This window comes from Electrophorus electricus, chromosome 8, assembly GCF_013358815.1.
Source record: "Electrophorus electricus isolate fEleEle1 chromosome 8, fEleEle1.pri, whole genome shotgun sequence".
Taxonomy (NCBI): domain Eukaryota; kingdom Metazoa; phylum Chordata; class Actinopteri; order Gymnotiformes; family Gymnotidae; genus Electrophorus; species Electrophorus electricus.
In genome coordinates this window covers 5,634,667-5,653,230 of record NC_049542.1, presented here as the reverse complement: position 1 = coordinate 5,653,230, position 18,564 = coordinate 5,634,667, and the positions used below count along the sequence as shown (strand labels likewise).

Here is an 18,564-nt window from a genome sequence, read left to right as displayed (position 1 = left end):
AAAAAAAAAAAAAAAAAAAAAAAAATACAACAAGAGTAGTCCATGGAGGAGACAACTTAACAGTTACTGCTAGATATGTAATGGCTTGAAAATGATGGCATTGTGAAACGGACACTTAACGTTGTTTACATCGCCCTGAAATGTCAATGTATTGCATACCCAGTGTCGGGAGCCTCTACGCCGAAGTGGAATGAGCCGTCTGCGCACAAGTTGTTTCTTCACCCCGGCCTAGCTAGCTAGTCAGCTACGGAACGCAGTAGTATTTTTTTGTTGTTGTCATTTTAGCTTGCCGGAGTATGGTTTAATGTTACCTGAACGAGTCTTCGTAAGTTACCTTCCAAATAAATGTGGACAGCTCATGTTTTCTGTCGCCTGTTTGGGTTTTTGGAGCTCTTTTCCCCGCTAGCTGTCAGGCGAAGTTCAGAGAGACAGGCTAGCGCGTTAGCCGGATACTGCTAGCCAAGTTTTCAAAGTGTTATAATTTCTGCAAATCACTGTAATGCAGGGCGAGACGAGAAAGTCCCGCGCTTACTCTTTATATAGCAGTCATCATTCGTTTTAATCGCTGAATGTGTGTAGTCCCTGAACCTGCTAATATTTGTTCGCATTGTTTTTAATGATTAATGTTAGCTGGCTAGCTAGCTAGCGATGTCCGTGTCCTCCGCCGACATGCTTGAGACACCACCTGGATATCCTTTTGAAGAGATAGATTATGCCGATATTGAGGTTGAGGAGGTAAGGAACCTGCTATGTGACAGTTCCTTATTAAGTGTGCAAATGCAATAAACGGGTCATTTTTCAAAGTTGTTCAGCTATCAGGCTAACCTAGGTTAGCTAACATACCTAAAATTAATTCAGTTTCGGTCTCTATAGACTAGTATTTTAATTACAACCCTGGGTGTTTTTGTAAAGGGTTAATTTATAAAGACCATGTTGCGAATATATTTTACTTATTGCACAGTAATATGAATGTTACATGTCGATGTGCAGTGATATTCAAATTAATTGGCAATATCCTAGCTCATTGATGCGAATCTCATTTTCAGGTGGTGGGTAGAGGAGCTTTCGGTGTTGTCTGCAAGGCCAAATGGAAGGGCAAAGATGTGGCCATCAAGACGATAGAAAGCGAATCTGAAAGAACCGCCTTTGTAGTAGAGGTATAAGATGCAGCCTCCTGATTTTATGCTCAGCTGATGTTATCTTATTTCCTCATATAAAAATGGGTGTTTGTGTCTCTCTCTTGTTGGCTTTCGCCTTATGGAAGCGTTGCTTGATTGGTGGATAGGACAGAGTTGATTTCTGTTGAATAAGGTGGATGTGTACCACGTGAATAACAGATGTGCAGTAGACATGTATCCAGGATTGTCTTGACAGCTCTCCTTTTCACTCTGCAGCTTCGTCAGCTGTCTCGTGTAAATCATCCCAACATTGTCAAATTGTATGGCTCCTGCAACAATCCCGTAAGTCTCCAGACAATTCTGTAGCATGTCACTTGCATTTCACCATAATACTGAAGTAACATTTGTACATGAGATGCATGTGCACAATTAGTCCATTTTTTACAAACCCATGTGTTTTGGTTTGTGTCAGTTCTCATAATTTTCCTTTCTTTTTTTCCCCCTTTATTTTCCACTTTCATATTGTTACTATAGTCTGTGACTTTGTTCTGAGCATACCAGTTTGTTTAAATGTTTTTTAAAGAAGTATTAGTTCCTTAATATACAGATTTGAGGTGCTTTCTGATAACAGAAAAGGCATTTAACCATTTGTCATTTAAACTCTTAAATGGCATTTAAACGCTTACATCATTTTAGCCATCTTGGAGTGGCTTTTGTGCCTCTCTTTGCTTTGTTTTGCTCATTAGGGGTCTAGACCAGAATTGTCTGTAATGCTGCATGGCAATAATGTTTGTTGCTATAATCGCAGTATGAATTGAATCTGGATATAATTATTATATAATATAATGTAATATAAAATATAATGGTTCTCTCTCTTTCTGTAGGTTTGTCTTGTAATGGAATATGCAGAAGGAGGTTCTTTATATAATGGTAAGAGTTATTATCTGAGAGTTTGTCTTAGAACTCTGAAATCCACTTGTGTTTAAATTAACAATGTACTCTGATAAGAGATAAGCTGCTAAAAGAAAGGCTTGAAGAGACGTGGGCTGTGCTGTTGGTGTAGCATTTCTCTAGTTCCCTTACAAGTCCGATCAGCAAAAAAACAAACAAACAAACAAACAAAAAAAAACTCCATCACACTCAGCCCTGTTTTCCCAAGACACATTAGAGCCCAAAAGCCAGTTTAAGATTGTTGGCGTGGGCATCACAGGCTCTGACTGGCACAACGATTTACACCATTGTTTGGTATGTGGACCTTTAATTTTGGAAAATGCTTAGAAAGCAGTTTAGCTCTAATGAAGATTGCCCACATATGCTGCACCATATATTAGTATCCCACAAAGGTGCCTAGTATGTTTATTACGGCACACAGTGTTAACCAGTAAAAGAGTACAAGATACCAGTGCATTCACTTAACCACTTTCTGCTTGCTTTGTATGCATGCAACATATTGTGTTTAAAAACACTCATTGCTGAAATAATCTTCTAGCTATTAAGTAGCAGTTGAGGATTTTAGATGCCTGGATGAACTGAGGCGCGTGTGGGGGTGTCATGTTGTGATCGTGTTGGTGACGGACGGCTCTGTTCCACAGTGCTCCACGGCGCAGAGCCTCTGCCCCACTACAGCGCGTCACACGCCATGAGCTGGTGCCTGCAGTGCGCTCAAGGTGTCTCCTATCTGCACGGCATGAAACCAAAGGCTCTCATTCACAGGGACCTCAAGCCACCCAAGTACGCACTTCTCTGCGTCCATGTCACTCACGCACACAGTCACACAGACAAACACATACACGCATGCACTTCCTGCCAGTTTTAAGGCTCTGTTAAGACTCCCCCTCCCCCAAAGCATGCCTTTCAGTGCCCTTCTCTCATGCGCACGCTCATACCCTCTATTGCTTAGAGACATTGTGCCCTTCAAGTGTGCACTTGTACCCCAGAGTCTGTCTGTTACACCCCCTTCATTTTTCTCCCTCTCGCCCCAGCCCCGCCCCCATACCGGCTAATTCACTCACCTTCACCAGATTAGCCAAGAATGCTTATGACCCAGTGCCTAATATTAATCAATCGTATGTACACATGCGCGTCGGTACAGTTTACACTCTGTTATCTGTCTTTCAAGCACACAGAGTACACTTCTCTCGGAATATGAAAATGCATACTCATGCGCCGTTGATCCTGTGGTGCTGATTAAACCAGTACAGGTTTGGAATGAGTGGAAGGAACAGTGATGGCAGTGCACAAAACTTTCAAATGAATCAGTAACGGCTAAGACACAGGGCCTCACATTAACAAGAAGTAGGGTTACATTTATCCTAAAATGCATATAAGAGGGGAAACAATGCAAGCTATGCATATATGTGAATCTTTGTCTGTTTCAGTAGCAATTTTGTATCAATGGCCAGGTATAGCACCTGTTTATATATCAAGATATCTTAATTGTACAAGAGGTGGTAAATTAACTAATTTCATATGAAAACTCAGTCAGTGTTATTCTTTGTGCTGATTGGCTAGACGAGGCATAACTGCATGTTGTCTTGCTGGTTGGTGGCTGGTTATTTATGGGGATGTGATCAGAAAGGCTCCTGGCAGCAGGGCAGTCAGCCGGCTGTTGCTTCCAAATTCAAACGTACTCGTTTTGATGCAAAATCCTGCTTCTTTGAACTGGATTGAGTGGATGAGCAGATTCAGGATTAGACTCTTTTGAAACTAATTCATAATTATTAATAATTCATAATAATTTAGCATGTTTTCCATGCTCTGAATTAGAACTGCTTGGAAAAGTGGGTTGTGTGTATTGTATGCATAATTGTATACACTGCCTGGCCAAAAAAAGGTCACCACCTGGATTTAACTAAGCAAATAGGTAAGAGCCTACCATTGGGTAATTACTACATGGGTGATTGTTTCAGCTGGCAATGTTATTTAACCCGAACTGATGCAGTGAGTAGCTTCTCATTTGTTAAACAACCATGTCGAAAGACACACTCTGTGGTTGTGGAAAAGTTGATATTAATCTGTTTCAGAAGGGTCAAATTATTGGCACGCATCAAGCAGAGAAAACATCTAAGGAGATTGCTGAAACTACTAAAATTAGGTTAAGAACTGTCCCAACACATTATTAAAAAGTGGAAGGACATTGGGGAAACATCATCTTCGAGGAAGGAATGTGGTCGGAAAAAAACTTGAATGATCGTGATTGGCGATCACTTAAACATATGGTGAAATCAAATCGTAGAAAAACGAGTAGAACTCAGGGATATGTTTAATAGTGAAAGTAAGAGCATTTCTACACGCACAATGCGAAGGGAACTCAAGGGATTGGGACTAAACAGCTGTGTAACCTTAAGAAAACCACTCGTCAGTGAAGCTAACCGGCAAAAATGGCTTCAATTTGCTAGGGAGCATAAAGATTAGACTCTGGAGCAATGGAAGAAGGTCATGTGGTCTGATGAGTCCAGATTGACCCTGTTCCAGAGTGATGGGCACTTCAGGGTAAGAAGAGAGGTGGATAAAGTGATGCACCCATCATGCCTAGTACCTACCGTACAAGCCTGTGGGGGCAGTGCGATGATCTGGCGTCGCTGCAGTTCGTCAGGTCTGGGTTCAGCAACGTTATGTGCCCAAAGAATGAGGTCAGCTGACTACCTGAATATATTGAACAACCAGGTTATTCCATCAATGGATTTTTTTTTTACCTAATGGCACGGACATATTCCAAGATAGCAATGCCAGGATTCATCAGGCTCAAATTGTGAAAGAGTGGTTCAGGGAGCATGAGATATCATGTTCACACATGGATTGGCCACCACAGAGTCCAGAGACCTGGACCCCAGTGAGAATCTTTGGGATGTGCTGGAGACTTTGCGCAGTGGTCCAAATCTCCCATCATCAATACAAGATCTTGGGGAAAGATTAATGCAACTCTGGACAAAAATAAATGTTGTGAGCTTGCAGAAGCTTGTGGAAATGATGCCTTTTTTTTTTTTTTGGTCAGGCAGTGTATATCATTAACAATTTTTTGGTTCTGTGGATGTTTTGAGTGTTCACATGATTCCAACAAATTCCAATTATTTTGTTCAAAATAACCAATCTTAGAGTTCACCAGTGTGTATATAACATGATATGATATTTTGTCTTTGTCATGCTACCCGAATCTGAGGTTAGGTTCAGGTTTTCTATGTACAAGTGTTTAGAGCATGTAGGTTTTCACCCAGGTCCTCGCGAAAGTAATAAATAACATAAAATAAATTCAGTAATAAGCCTAGCGTGTCGCCACCTGTTGTCATTGTGACACTGGAATTCTGATTGGCGACTTCTGACCTTCCGTTGTTTTGGGCAGTGTTATCATATTTGGTTGTCGGTCAGTTACCTGCTAAGCGACAGTGACCTTGCTGATGTAGCCTGTGCCCCTACACCCAACAGTCTGCTGCTGGTCGCTGGAGGCACGGTCCTTAAGATATGCGACTTTGGAACGGCCTGCGACATCCAGACACACATGACGAACAACAAGGGCAGTGCAGCGTGGATGGCTCCGGAGGTGTTCGAAGGCGAGTATGAGGACCTGTTGGGTTCTGTACACTATTTTTCAATCAAATGTGTTAAATCTGAAGAAGATTCCAGGGACTACACTGAAAGTTCACAAGGTTTCCAGTGAAACGGGATGATTTAGACAGGTCCTCCTTCATCAGCTGTGCAAACAAAGTGATTCTCTATAGTACACTGCAGATTCTCCTTGATCTTTTTTATAATATATAAATATATAGAGAGACTTAGATAGATAGATATCTGTAATAAAATTCAAGTGTTTTGAGAGAAATAAACAAAGACACATCTGTCCTTGCTTATTTCTCTTTCAAAATACTTAAATTTTACTACAGAAATCTATAAAGAACATTCACCTGAAACTGTATGTAATGTACAGGTGCTGCTCTCAAAGCTGGACCAGAGCATCATGTGTTGCTAGTGTCGGCAACAAGCTGACGTACATACTTTCCATGCTGGCAGTGAAACAGCTGTTGGGTCAGAGGATGGGACAGTGTGTTAGGAGGGACTCCTTTCCTCCTGGTTTACCACAGTCCTGTACTACTGGAGCCCGCCCTGTCAGACAAGCAGAAGCTCCATGGCTCATTGGCCTTGCCCGTAGGTGTATTAATGGAGGAGCTTACTAAGAAAAATGGAGACTGCCTCCTGGTTTTCCCCTGTCTAGTAGGCTCCCGACTGGCAGAACAGAAAAGTGTTTGCTGAGAGTGTTTGTTACAGAGAATTCGCTGGTCTCAACCCCATTGGTGCCACAGCTTCAGAAGGATGGAATTACTTGGTCCCCTGTCAATCACAGTGACACTAGCCAACCTGTGTGTCTCTGAGTGCTTCCGCTTGCTGACCAGGGCAGCTAGCACTTTCCTCAGAGTGCATTCAGCTGTCTGATGCAGCGTGGGCCGCAGTTTGACGAGATGGGGTGCGTGGCTTCACATCTCTCGGAGGAAGCACATGCTTGGTAGTCATGTGAGCTAGCTGATGGTTGGAAATCGGCAAATAAAAAACTGGAAAATTGGGACAAAATGGGGCAATATATTACTAAGTGGGGGGGGGGGGGGGTGGCGCTGGGAGCTGTAGGGAGCTGGGCTGTGCGTCATGAAAGACACTGGCAGAGAAGACATCTCCAGCAGACTGGGCTTATTGCTCTCAGTCTCTTAGTTTTGTTCTGGGGTTCTGTTTTGGGTCTGCGTTTCTCAGTGTCTCTCTGTTGACTCTCTGTTGGTTTCTTTGTTTCTTTGGTTTCTTTGTTGGTTTCTGTTAGTTTTCTTCACATTCTTTGATGCTTTTGTCTGTAGTTTTTTTGTTTGTTTCTTTCAGGGTTTTTTTTGTCTTCTCCAGTCTCTTCCTCACCTCTTTTTTAAGTGTGCTGCTTTGGTTCTCACTTTTTTTTATTCACAGTGCAATTGCGTGTGTGTGTGTGTGTGTGTGTGTGTGTGTGTGCGTGCGCGCACTTGTGATTTATAGGCAGTAACTACAGTGAGAAGTGTGATGTGTTCAGCTGGGGTATTATTCTGTGGGAGGTGATTACACGCAGGAAGCCCTTTGATGAGATTGGAGGGCCAGCCTTTCGGATCATGTGGGCGGTGCACCGTGGTGAGTAATACGCCCATGGTAGCAGCACCCCCCCCCCCCCACCTTTAGAAATAAGTTGAAGAGATGAAGATGATGCTTTTGTTTTTCACTTGCTCAACAGTTAACCCTAGCTTTCAGCAGTTGATCATGGTCAGTAGTGATTCATTTGTGTGTGTGTGTATGTGTGTATGCGTACGTGTGTACACAGGAACCCGTCCACCCCTCATTAAGAATCTGCCCAAGCCCATAGAGAGCCTTATGACACGCTGCTGGTCTAAAGACCCCTCACAGCGGCCCTCCATGGAAGAGATCGTCAAGATTATGAGCCACCTAATGGCGGTAATGGCAAACGCACACACGCACAAACACCTCGCACCAGCGACTCTTCAGAAATGTTTATCTCACTCCCGCTCTATTTGTCTTAGCTGTTTCTATGCCTCTGTTTCTCATTCTGTCTCTTCCTACTCCTTTATCTGTTTTTCAGTCTCTCCCCCTCTCTCATGCACTCTGTGTGTGTGTGTGTGTGTGTGTGTGTGTGTGTGTGTGTGTGTGTGTGTGTGTGTGTGTGTGTGTGTGTGTGTGTGTGTGTGTGTGTGTGTGTGTGTGTGTGTGTGTGTGTAGTATTTTCCTGGGTGGGAGGAGCCCCTGCAGTACCCGTATCAATATTCCGATGAGGGCCAGAGTAACTCTGCCACCAGTACAGGTACACATACGCTCACGTAAGGAAAATGAAATCAGTGAATAAGTGAAATAAATAAATCAGTAAAAAATGTCTTCGTTCTGGCACACAGTGCCTGTCAGGCATGCATGCATGTGAGGGTTCAGAAGATGACTGTGTTGTTGTCTGAAGCTGTCTGTTGTTGTCGTGTTTTGATGCTGTGTGGTGGAAGGCTCCTTTGTGGACTACACCAGCACGAGCAGCAAGAACGAGGGGGGCTTGGAGCACGGCACCTCTGCCAGCACCAATGACACCATCAAGAACATGGACGCGAAGTTTCCACAATTCAAACCAAAGGTAGGCCTTCAGCTAGCATTGACTGGGCCATGCTAAGGAAGGATCATCCAATGTCTAAATGCATATGCAAGTAACACCTTTACAAAGTGTGTGTGTTCGTTCGTTCAGTCGTTCGTTCATTGATTCATTCAGGCTGACCCGTTGAGGCCCGGGCTCCCTCTGTCCAGAGAGGGCAGTGTCGAGAGTTTGTCGGGCAGAACACACTGCCTGGCCCCCAGCAGCAAACGAGTGAGCACAGACCTCTCCGAACTCGAGCACAAGACGCCTTTCTCTGCAGGTAACACGTGTGTGTGTGTGTGTGTGTGTGTGTGTGTGTGTGTGTGTGTGTGTGTGTGTGTGTGTGTCTGTGTCTATATATATATATATATATGTGTCTGTGTGTGTGTCTGTGTGTGTGTCTGTGTGTGTCTGTGTGTGTCTGTGTGTGTGTGTGTGTGTGTGTGTGTGTGTGTGTGTGTCTCACACACACACACACACACACACACACACACACACAGGTGAGATGAGGCCTGATACTTGAAACAGCACAGTGCCCCTTGGTTTACAGCAACATAAGGCCTCTGCTTTTCAGAAAAGAGCATTATACTTCATCTAATTTATTAGCATTCAGAAAAAATGGCTAGTAGTTTTATCCTACTTCTGATTCAGTTAATAGATCTAATAGAGTTTTAAATGTTAATTTTAATTTTCATCAGTTTTCATAAATGTACTTTAGCTTAGTCATCAATTTTGTTTGTCTTTGCTCATTAAATAAAAATAATGACTAAATAAACATGGTCTATACCTTGATTAGATCTCTATTTAATAGTTTGTTGCTACTATTGCTAGCCTGATCTATGATTCATCAACACCCACTAAATTGCACCTCAGAAAGCAGAGAAACTCAGTAGTGCCTTTGAATAGAGAACCTTCTGAAAAGCACAGTGGTGTTCAGACCACCATAATCATCAGAGTTTTTCCATGCTCTTCAGCTATAGGCTGGAGGCCGATGCACAAGCTCCACGCTGACTCTGCATGCTCCACCCCTGTCATGCCCAGCCCCTCCCCCAGTCCCTTCACACAAACCCCCGTGCCCATCCCATAAGCCAGCTGCCATGCTCTCTCTGCAGTTTGAAAAGACAGCAATCAAGCCCATCGGCAGTTCTCTCACTCGCGCCCTTCCGCTCTGTGTCAAAGCATCCTCGTCTCGCTATGATGTGCTTTGTGTCCTGCGTGTGTGCGTTGCCTGCGCAGGTGCTGCAGCGTCTGTATATGTCAGGTGTCGCTTGCATGTCTGTGTACGCTGCTCCACGCACGCGTGTGTGTGTATGTGTGTGTGTTTTTGCAGCGCCGCCGCAGTTTAAGCGAGGTCACCGCAAAACGGCATCACATGGCACCATTCTGGACGTTCCCAAGATCTTCGTCACAGGTACCGGAGTGGGGCGGGGCGGACTGGGGTGGGCCTCTGACCCAGCCCCTGCTGCCCGGGGCTGCCCGCTCCCACAGTCGGAGCAGGGTGGACATGGAGCTGCAGCATGCACCCCCCCACTCCCTGATGTGGCTGCCACCCTGCTGTAGAAACTTGCATGCGCACCATTCAGAGCTGGCGTGGCTCACATCACAAGCAAAGCTTGAAGTCCGGCCTTAGCTCTCGTCTTGGCAGTTCGTTGCGACTGCCCCAAGAGTGATTGCTTTGTGCTTACGAACAGATTAGTAACAAAATTATTTATTTATGACATTAACACTCCAATTAGGATGTTATGCAAGCATTTAGGGAGTTGCACCTCTCTCACATCTAGTGTTATGCATAAATTAGGAGGTTTTTGTATATTAATGGCTGTTTAATGGAGCCAGCTGCTCTGAATGTGGCAGTGCAGAATTTGACAGTTGATTTAACTCCTGGAGTAACACCAAATGGATCTCCTTCTTCTCTCTGTCTGTCTCCAGTGTGCTGTAGTGGTGAAAGATTTTCTCCTGGCATTTCCCCCTCCAGCCACTAGTGGTCAGCCTATAGCAACGTGTTCATTATACACATTTGAAATTGGTGCCTTTCAGATCTGACAATTTTGCCATCTTTTCTGCAGTTTGGAAAAATTATATCAGATCTTCTCCGTAGGGTCTGGGACTAATGGTGCTCTGACTCATAATTTTAAGACACTGAAATCACCTACACCTAATCATCAAGGCTGTGCAAAATCTGTTTTACTCATGATGTATACTTTCTAGCCACTATTGGAGACACCGGCGCAGTACCCAGCTCTACTGGACACACATTAAGCTTTGTAGCGGTACAGACTTACAGGCTGCAGTCCTTCTAATGCTCTCCCGATTTTTACCAGCAACCCTCCAATTTTGGTGTTGTGCTCCTGGGAGTCTGTCGGGCACAATAGTGGTGTGGGAATTTTTGTACGCATCAGTGTCACGGCCTAGCGGTCGTGTGCTGTGTGATGCGGTGGACCAAGTGGGAGGCTCTCTGTGAGGTTTGCCCTTTAGGTCCTCACAGTGAGACATCAGGCTCCTTGTCTAATTGCCACATCCTTTCCCCGTGTCCCCATGGACACGGCCTAATGGGAACAGTGGTAGCTCAGCGGTTAAGGTACTTGACTAGTAATCATAAAGTTGCCAGCTCAAGCCCCACCACCACCAGGTTGCTGCTGTTTGGCCCCTGAGCAAGACCCGTAACCCTCAATTGCTCAATTTGTACTCTGTCATAATTATAAGTCGCTTTGGATAAAATGCCATAATTGAAAATGTAGTGGTCCACAACCTCAGAAATAACTGTTCAGGGGTCAGAAACAGAACACTGATGTATGGCTAGAAGATGGCTAACATACATTGAGCATGTTGGCCTGCAGTCTGGAATTCTTTATGACAGGCTTTTCTAATTAAGTAGGGAGTGAGTCTATGGGTCTTTTGTTATATGTGATTCTTGGCCAATATTCTCAAACTCCTAACTTTGTGGAATCTGACTACAAATCAGCACTCCTGTCTTTGGTGGTGGTGTTGGTTTGGTGATTGTGTGTGTGTGTGGGGGGAGTCATTTCCTGACTAAATGCCTCAGCATGGTATAATGGAGCAGTGGGGGTTTTTTTTGAGGGGTGGGGGGGGGGGTGGTATCTTAAATCGGGGCCACAAGAGGGCGCCATTTAGTGCTGGTCCGTAACACAATTCGTCTGGAGGAGATCTCCACAACTTGTGGCCTGTGTAATCCCGTGTTGAGGTCCTCATAGTAAGTCCTAGCCTGGCTGTGCAGATCAGTGTTTCTGGGGTCCTTCACGAGCACAGTGAGGTGTGTGACAGTAGGGTAGACTGCAGCACAGCGAAGGGAGACTGGAGATCTTCATCTAGAGAATCCTGCCGGGAGGGGCTGTGATGCTGCTTGATGCAGTGCTGTGAACATCTGGTCGTCCCGCCCTTTTCGGCTGCCGGCATCGGCTCTGCCCAGTGGCCTGTCTCGCACCCTCTCGTTCCCAGGCAGAAAGGACAATTCCAAATGCCCGATGTCCTGTTCTGTAACCCCTTTATGCGCACTTTCACTCTCACACATGTACGCACACAATTCATTAACCCTGCAGACGTCTTTCTTATTAACTTCATTCACGTGGAAGGGTCATTGCTATTGTTATCTCAATGAAAGACATGGGGACATTGAAGGATGACGGAAAGAAAGCAGGGACAAAAAGCCACCCTTACTGAGGTGCACTGACACATGCAGGTCGCTTCATGTTCCCAGTACTTTCACCCATCCGTGCATGTGCTCACCCCTACAGTTTGAATAGCCTTTATGTTCACACGGCATCCTTCACATCTCGCTGTTTGTGTATAGCATAGATAGGCTTTAATGGATCATCCTTTTAATGTGTAATTGGTGAATTATAATGTAACAGGGAAGAGCATTTCTTCCCTTTTTTTTTTCAGCCCTGAATTATTTCCTGTGCCCAATACAAAGGAACCTAGATGTACAGTAGATTAGGGCAGCTAATGAGATATTTGCCTGTAGCGTTACTGTTTTGCATATTGGCTGAAAATTTTGATTCCTCGCTGGAGTGAGTCCCTCTATAGAGTGTTTGTGTGTGTGTGTCATCATACCTCATTTGTAATCGACTTAGTCAAATTATTTGTGGGTATACACTGACAGAACGGCATCTGACAGACTCCTCTTGAAGGAACACGCACACCCACACAAACACCCTCCCTATCTGCTGACAACTGCGATTGATTGCAGACCAAAGCAACAGAAGCCGTTTAGCCAGTGTAATCAGAGTCGCCAGCGTGATGGTGTGGCTATGGTATGTGCTCCTGTTGTGGTCTTTTGCTTTTTGTGCTCTTTCGTGTGTGTGTGTGTCTAGTGTCTCTTGAGAGGACCCCTGGTCACATTTGGACTATGTGTGGACCCATGCTGTAGGCTGTAATTCTGTGCAGCTGTTCCTATGTCACACATACCTGCTGCTCCACCCCCCACCCCCCTTCCTACTATGAATGAGAACACAAACAAGCTTCCGAGCGTCCATCCCTAACACTCTACTGATCTCGCTCTCTCTCTTTCTCTGTAGCCACCTGTGAGCCCCACAGATATAAGTCTTTCCAGGATCTTTCTGCTGTTGGGACAGAGTCAGGACAGGTAATCTCCCGCCTCCCACAGACGATACCACTACCACTGACACTTTTTTTTTTTTTTTTTTTTTTTTTTTTTTTTACTTGGCCATGTGGATCCATTTACCTGTTGAAGAAAAATTGCTTTAAAAAAATGCTACTCCCAAGTTGAATTCAGCCTGAGCTAACAAGCTTGTAGAAGATGAACTGGTTATGGTTGTGAATTCATGCCTTATGAGTTGTTATGGAAATGATCAAATGTAAAGAAGGTGAGATTTTTGTTGTTGCTTTTGTGTTGGATACTTTAGCTGTTTATTCTGTTTATTCATTAATTGAGCCTTTGCCACAGAAAACCATATTAGCCAGTTTCCCTTTTTGTGTAATTAATTAATTTAGTTTTTGATTATGTACAACCTTTAAAATTACATTTTAAAATTAAAAAGTTAAATATGTTCTATTTAGATTTGCCTAACTTCACTCACATGGTCATTTAAAAATACAACGTGCAATAATGCTTTATATTATTGTTTTTATTTTGCATAATGCAGAAGAGTAGTGTATGGATATGTGTGGTTTTTCGTGGCAAGAGCTATAATGGTTTTAAATAATGTAATGGTGTTGCAAGCTGTGTCCAGTGTATAGCTGTAATATTAATGATGATTTGTGATTCTTAATCAAGCATTCAATTTTCTCGTTCCTGTTTTGTCTCGAACTCTGCCACCTGGCCAGTTAAGCACTCTGTCTCATACTCTTGCTCTTGGTCTCCACTCAGACTCTGAACACCTCAAATACCATTTAGTGTCCTTGTGTGGCCTGCAGCAAATTTACCTGATGCTGGGTGACAGGTGTGCAGTAGATGATTTGAGACTTGTTTTGTTCCCCCAGACAAATGAACCCTATTTCTAAGTTGACTGTCTTCTGTGAGAGGGGCAACTAAAACAGTCTCATGCTGCCTCTCCCTTGGGGGACTAGGGTTCAAACTCCACCTGGGCCAGTGCTCTATGCTATAATATTTAGAGTCCTTGTGCAAGACTACATTCACATGTAATATGCTTGAAAGTGTAAGTTGCTCTGAATAAGAACATCTGCCAAATGCATAAAATGCAAACATTTATTTTCTGCTATGCAGTTAAGAATAGTGTCATTTTAAATTATTTTCCTGCTAAAAGATCCGTTATTGGCTGTTTCCTGTGATTGCGTGGCCAATTGCAGGAGAGCCGTAACAGCAGCAGGTCATCCAGTCCCAGTGTCAGGATGATCACGTCTGATAAAACAAACAAAATCTACGGCCTCTCTCCCGATGACCCCTCAGGTATGAGCACATGCGCAGACACACATCTGACAGCACTAGCAGTATGAGTTCCCTGAGCATCCCATGTTCGCAGGTTACATCTCAGACTCCAGAATGGCAAGAGTAATATATTATGAATATGCCTGCTGGCTTTGGCAATCATTAATATCTCTTCCTCAGCGCCTTGAGGAGTGATTTTGACAAGCTTAGATGTTCATTTCCTCCTCAGTGTCAGTTGTGGCCTTGCTTTGTCAGGTGTATATGTGGGCAAGAGGGTGGGGATGTGAAAAATATGTGAGAGAATTAGTGTCATAAATGATATTTCAGTATAGCAGGTCCAGCAGTGCTGCAGACATTACGTAAGCCCATCAGCTGCTAGCTATGTCTCTCTCTCTCTCTCACTCACTCACTCACACACACACACACACACACACTCACTAAGTATGATGAGATTGGGTTATTTACAGACTGGCTGTGGATATTCTTGCCCGTTCTGTACAACTTGCTCACAGTGCACAAAAAACAATTGATGAAGCGTTTGCTGATGCAACTCTCTTTCCAGAATGAATATGGAAACACTCCTTTCTTTTAAAAGCACACAGAACTGACAGAAGGGAAATGTAAATAACCCAGTAAGAATGCAGACTTCCCCACGGTGCGCACACCCGCGCATGGCTCTGTTTCGCATCAGTCCTTAACTTCACTGAGGCAACAAGTCGTAGAAATCAGCATTGTGTTTCTCACCTCGTTTGTCCAGAGATGTATATCTGACCCTCTCTCTATCTCTCTCACACACACACACACACACACACTCTCTCTCTCTGTCTGTCTGTCTCTCCCCCTCTGTCTCCTTTTCCCGTAGACACTAATGGCTCTGATAACTCCATCCCCATGGCCTATCTGACACTGGACCACCAGTTACAGGTCAGAGATCACCTACCAACCACAGCTGTATCACTAGGAACTATTATGAAGTGTTTTGTTTTATGATTGATCAGAAACTAATACAAATTATAATTAGTTGGTGCTAGACTCACGAAAGTTAAATCTTAAAAATATTTCCTTCATTTTTAAGATTGATAAACAGTATTTTATTCCAGTGATATCACATTCATTGTGGTAGTAATCATTTCTTACTGACTGACGCTTGTCAGTTCATTCAGCTAGTCTGGCCATCTATAATTACCATCTCAGTAAAATGTACAGAAAGAAAAATTTTACCTTTGTGGAGGGACTTCTAATGACACATTTTCTAGTTTCTGTGCAGTAGTGTCAGAGGTGTTTAGTGAAAAAACATTTGAGACCAAATTGTTTCTTCCTTCCCAGCACCAAAAATAAGTGTAGTTCCTTCTGTCCTTTCCTGTACACCGAGCAACACAGCCTGTGTTAAACACGCAAAGCACACATGTAAACAGACTAACCTCCATTGCTCTGCATTCATGCATGTAGATGGCGCCCAGATTAGCCCGGTCCAGCTCACGGGATAGTCAGTAAGTCCAACCCGGAGCTGACTTAGTAGCGCTCAAGTAAGAAGGGCGCAGGACTAGGAAGTGCTCGCTCACTGGAGGTTTCCCAAGAGTCCTGCAGTCTGTGCTTGCGTGCATCAGGTGTATGAGGAGCTGAAATGCAACCAAAACCAAGCCTCTTGTCCCTTAGGCCTGGATCGAAAGCCCCTGCCTTAGATTGATCCAGTGCCACTTCACCATATTGAGCAGCCTTCCTCAGAACACCCTCTCCCTCTCACTGACAACAGCATGGATTTAAATTCAATCATGTCAGGATTATAGCTTTGATACTCACTCAGAACAAGATGCTATTTACATTTTGGAAAGTTCTTACATTTACATTTTGGAAAGCTATCCGCAGCCTGGACACCACTTTCGCTATTCCTGGTGCATATTTTTAAAAGAGCAGACAATCACAGATATAAATACAAGTGCAGCCTCATGTGATAACGAGCTTTAAGCTATGAATCTGATTAGTTGCTGTGTGTGTGTGTGTGTGTGTGTGTGTGTGTGTGTGTGTGTGTGTGTGTGCAGCCCCTGGCTCCGTGCCCAAACTCCAAGGAATCAATGGCCGTGTTCGAGCAGCACTGTAAGATGGCACAGGAGTATCTGAAGGTGCAGACGGAGATTGCCCTACTCATCCAAAGGAAGTGAGTCCCGCATGCCACCACACACGCGCACGCACGGTGCCTCAGGTATATCTTCCACAAGCACATGCACATAGTGACGGTTTTAGCTTGAATGCTGCACCGGAAAAGTGCATTTTCACGACGGTGTCTGAAATGGTTCATGTGGTTGGATTTCTGGTTCAAAACGTTGACTTGAGCAAAGCGCATCTCAGCTCATGTGTGAGCTTCCACACATGAAAACAAAGTCGTGTGTCGCATTTTACACACACACACCTCCCAAACACAGTGCACATGAACAAACACACACCCCAAACCGAGCGCACACACACACACACACACACCCAAACCCCCAAACCCAGTGCACACAGACCAACACACCCCCCAAACCCAGCGCATACACACACACACACGCGCGCCAAACCCAACACACACATACACCCACCCCATACCCAGCACGCACCCCCCAAACTTAGCACACATATATATGTATACACACACACACACACACACAACCTAAACCCAGTACGTACATACACACCCCAAACCTAGCACACACACACCCCAAATCAGCACCCACCCACACCCACAACTCAGTGCGCACTCACACACCAAACCCCCCACACACACACCCCAAACCCAGCAAACATGCATGCACACACCCCAAATCCAGCACACACACATGCCAAAAACCCAGCGTGCACACACACCCATACACCAAACCCAGCACACACACGCCCCAAATCTAGCACACACAACCCAACACACACACCCCAAACCCAGAACACACACACACAACAAACCCCCCGTGCGTACACACACATGCAAAACCCAGCACAAACACATGCATACACACACACACACACCCCAACCCAACACACACACACATACACACACCAAACCCAACACAAACACACATCAAACCCAGCTTGCGCGCACATGCACATACACACACACACACACACACACACACACACAACAAAAACAGAGCCTCCACATGTCCTGAAGCACAAGCTAGTAGATCAGCTGCCAGAGAGAGAACTGAACAGCTCATTCTGTATTTATAGAGAATGACCTGAAAAAGGAATCGTATGGTGGCGTGGGCGTGGGCTTGGGCATGGGTGTTTGGAAGGGCCTTCACCCACTCTGGTCAAAGTATCGTGTACCCATCACATGCACAAGGTTCTTTATGTGCAAGAGTTAACAGAAGGAACTGTTGTTTATGCAAAAAGTCCCGTGATATTTTCTTTGAGAGGCTTTTTGCTTCATGAATTATTCTGCAGTTATTCTTGTGACTTCAACATTATTATTCTTCTTTTTTCCACCCTTTCTTTCTGCCCACCCTTTTGTTCCATGTTCTTCACACACACACACAGGAAGGAGCTGATAGCTGAGCTTGATCAGGATGAAAAGGACCAGCAGAACACGTCTCGCCTGGTCCAGGAGCACAAGAAGCTTCTGGAAGAAAACAAGAGCCTCTCCACCTACTTCCAGCAGTGCAAGAAGCAGCTGGAACTGATCCGCGCACAGCAGCAAAAGAGGCCAGGCACATCATGATGGCCATGCCCTAAAACACACCCCAAATCACGCCCCAAAACAAGTCCTTCCTCCATCCCCAAAACCACCCCGAAACCACCTCACAGACTGACTGACTCTCTTACACGCCACGTTTTCTGGCCTATGCTTTTGCTCCTCTGCACCCAGTTTCAGCATCCTCGTCCGAGCTCTGCCACCACCCGAACTCAGCACAAGTCCGTGTTCCTGTGCTGCACTGGTTTTCGAGACCTTCCACTTGACTGTGCACGAGCATGCCACCCCCCCCACCTGGGCCAGCACCTCTGATCCTCCAGGTGGCAAGCATGCCACCCTCCCCCACCCCCCCTCTGTGGGCAAGCCCAGTTTAGGAGAGCTGCCCATCTGTATACCATGTGAAGCCTTGTCCTTCCTAGTGAGCCTATGTTCAATGGTCTGAGTTTTTCTATAGAGTGGGTGTCGCAGGTGAAGTGGCACCCAACAGGCCATTGGGGTCTCCTTTTCACATGACTCCAGGTGTAGTGGCCTCCAGTCCTGTGTCTATATCCTCTTGGTTCCCTGGGAAGTCAGTTATATTTGTCCCTCCCAAATATAGCATCCCAGAATGCCCCTGCAGGATTGGTTTATGCGTTTCATGGGTAATTGATCCTTTAAGAATGTGAAAGCAACATGGTTTTAATTTACATGGATTCTAAACTAGTTTTATTGATTTAATCTTCATATTTTTCTCAATATTTGAAAACATAGTGGGGGGGGGGGTTTTAAAGTATTTTCATTTTTAACCTTATGCAAAAAA

At 44.7% G+C, this 18,564-nt stretch overlaps 1 protein-coding gene across 2 annotated transcripts; it reads left to right on the top strand.

Annotated features, from left to right (window-relative positions):
- On the top strand, positions 1-18,564 carry map3k7 (mitogen-activated protein kinase kinase kinase 7). Of its 2 annotated transcripts, XM_035528910.1 has the most exons (18): positions 1-325; positions 631-735; positions 1,047-1,157; positions 1,395-1,460; positions 2,003-2,048; positions 2,711-2,849; positions 5,541-5,665; positions 7,119-7,247; positions 7,435-7,565; positions 7,848-7,929; positions 8,117-8,241; positions 8,374-8,518; positions 9,569-9,649; positions 12,774-12,841; positions 14,026-14,125; positions 14,967-15,028; positions 16,144-16,259; positions 17,612-18,564. In XM_035528910.1, the coding sequence occupies exons 2-18, from the start codon at positions 649-651 to the stop codon at positions 17,790-17,792; spliced, it is 1,794 nt and encodes a 597-aa protein (XP_035384803.1). In that variant the 5' UTR covers positions 1-325; positions 631-648; the 3' UTR covers positions 17,793-18,564. The 2 variants fall into 2 exon arrangements, with proteins under 2 accessions (XP_035384803.1, XP_035384804.1); XM_035528911.1 differs by lacking the exon at positions 9,569-9,649 and having other exon boundaries at positions 2-735.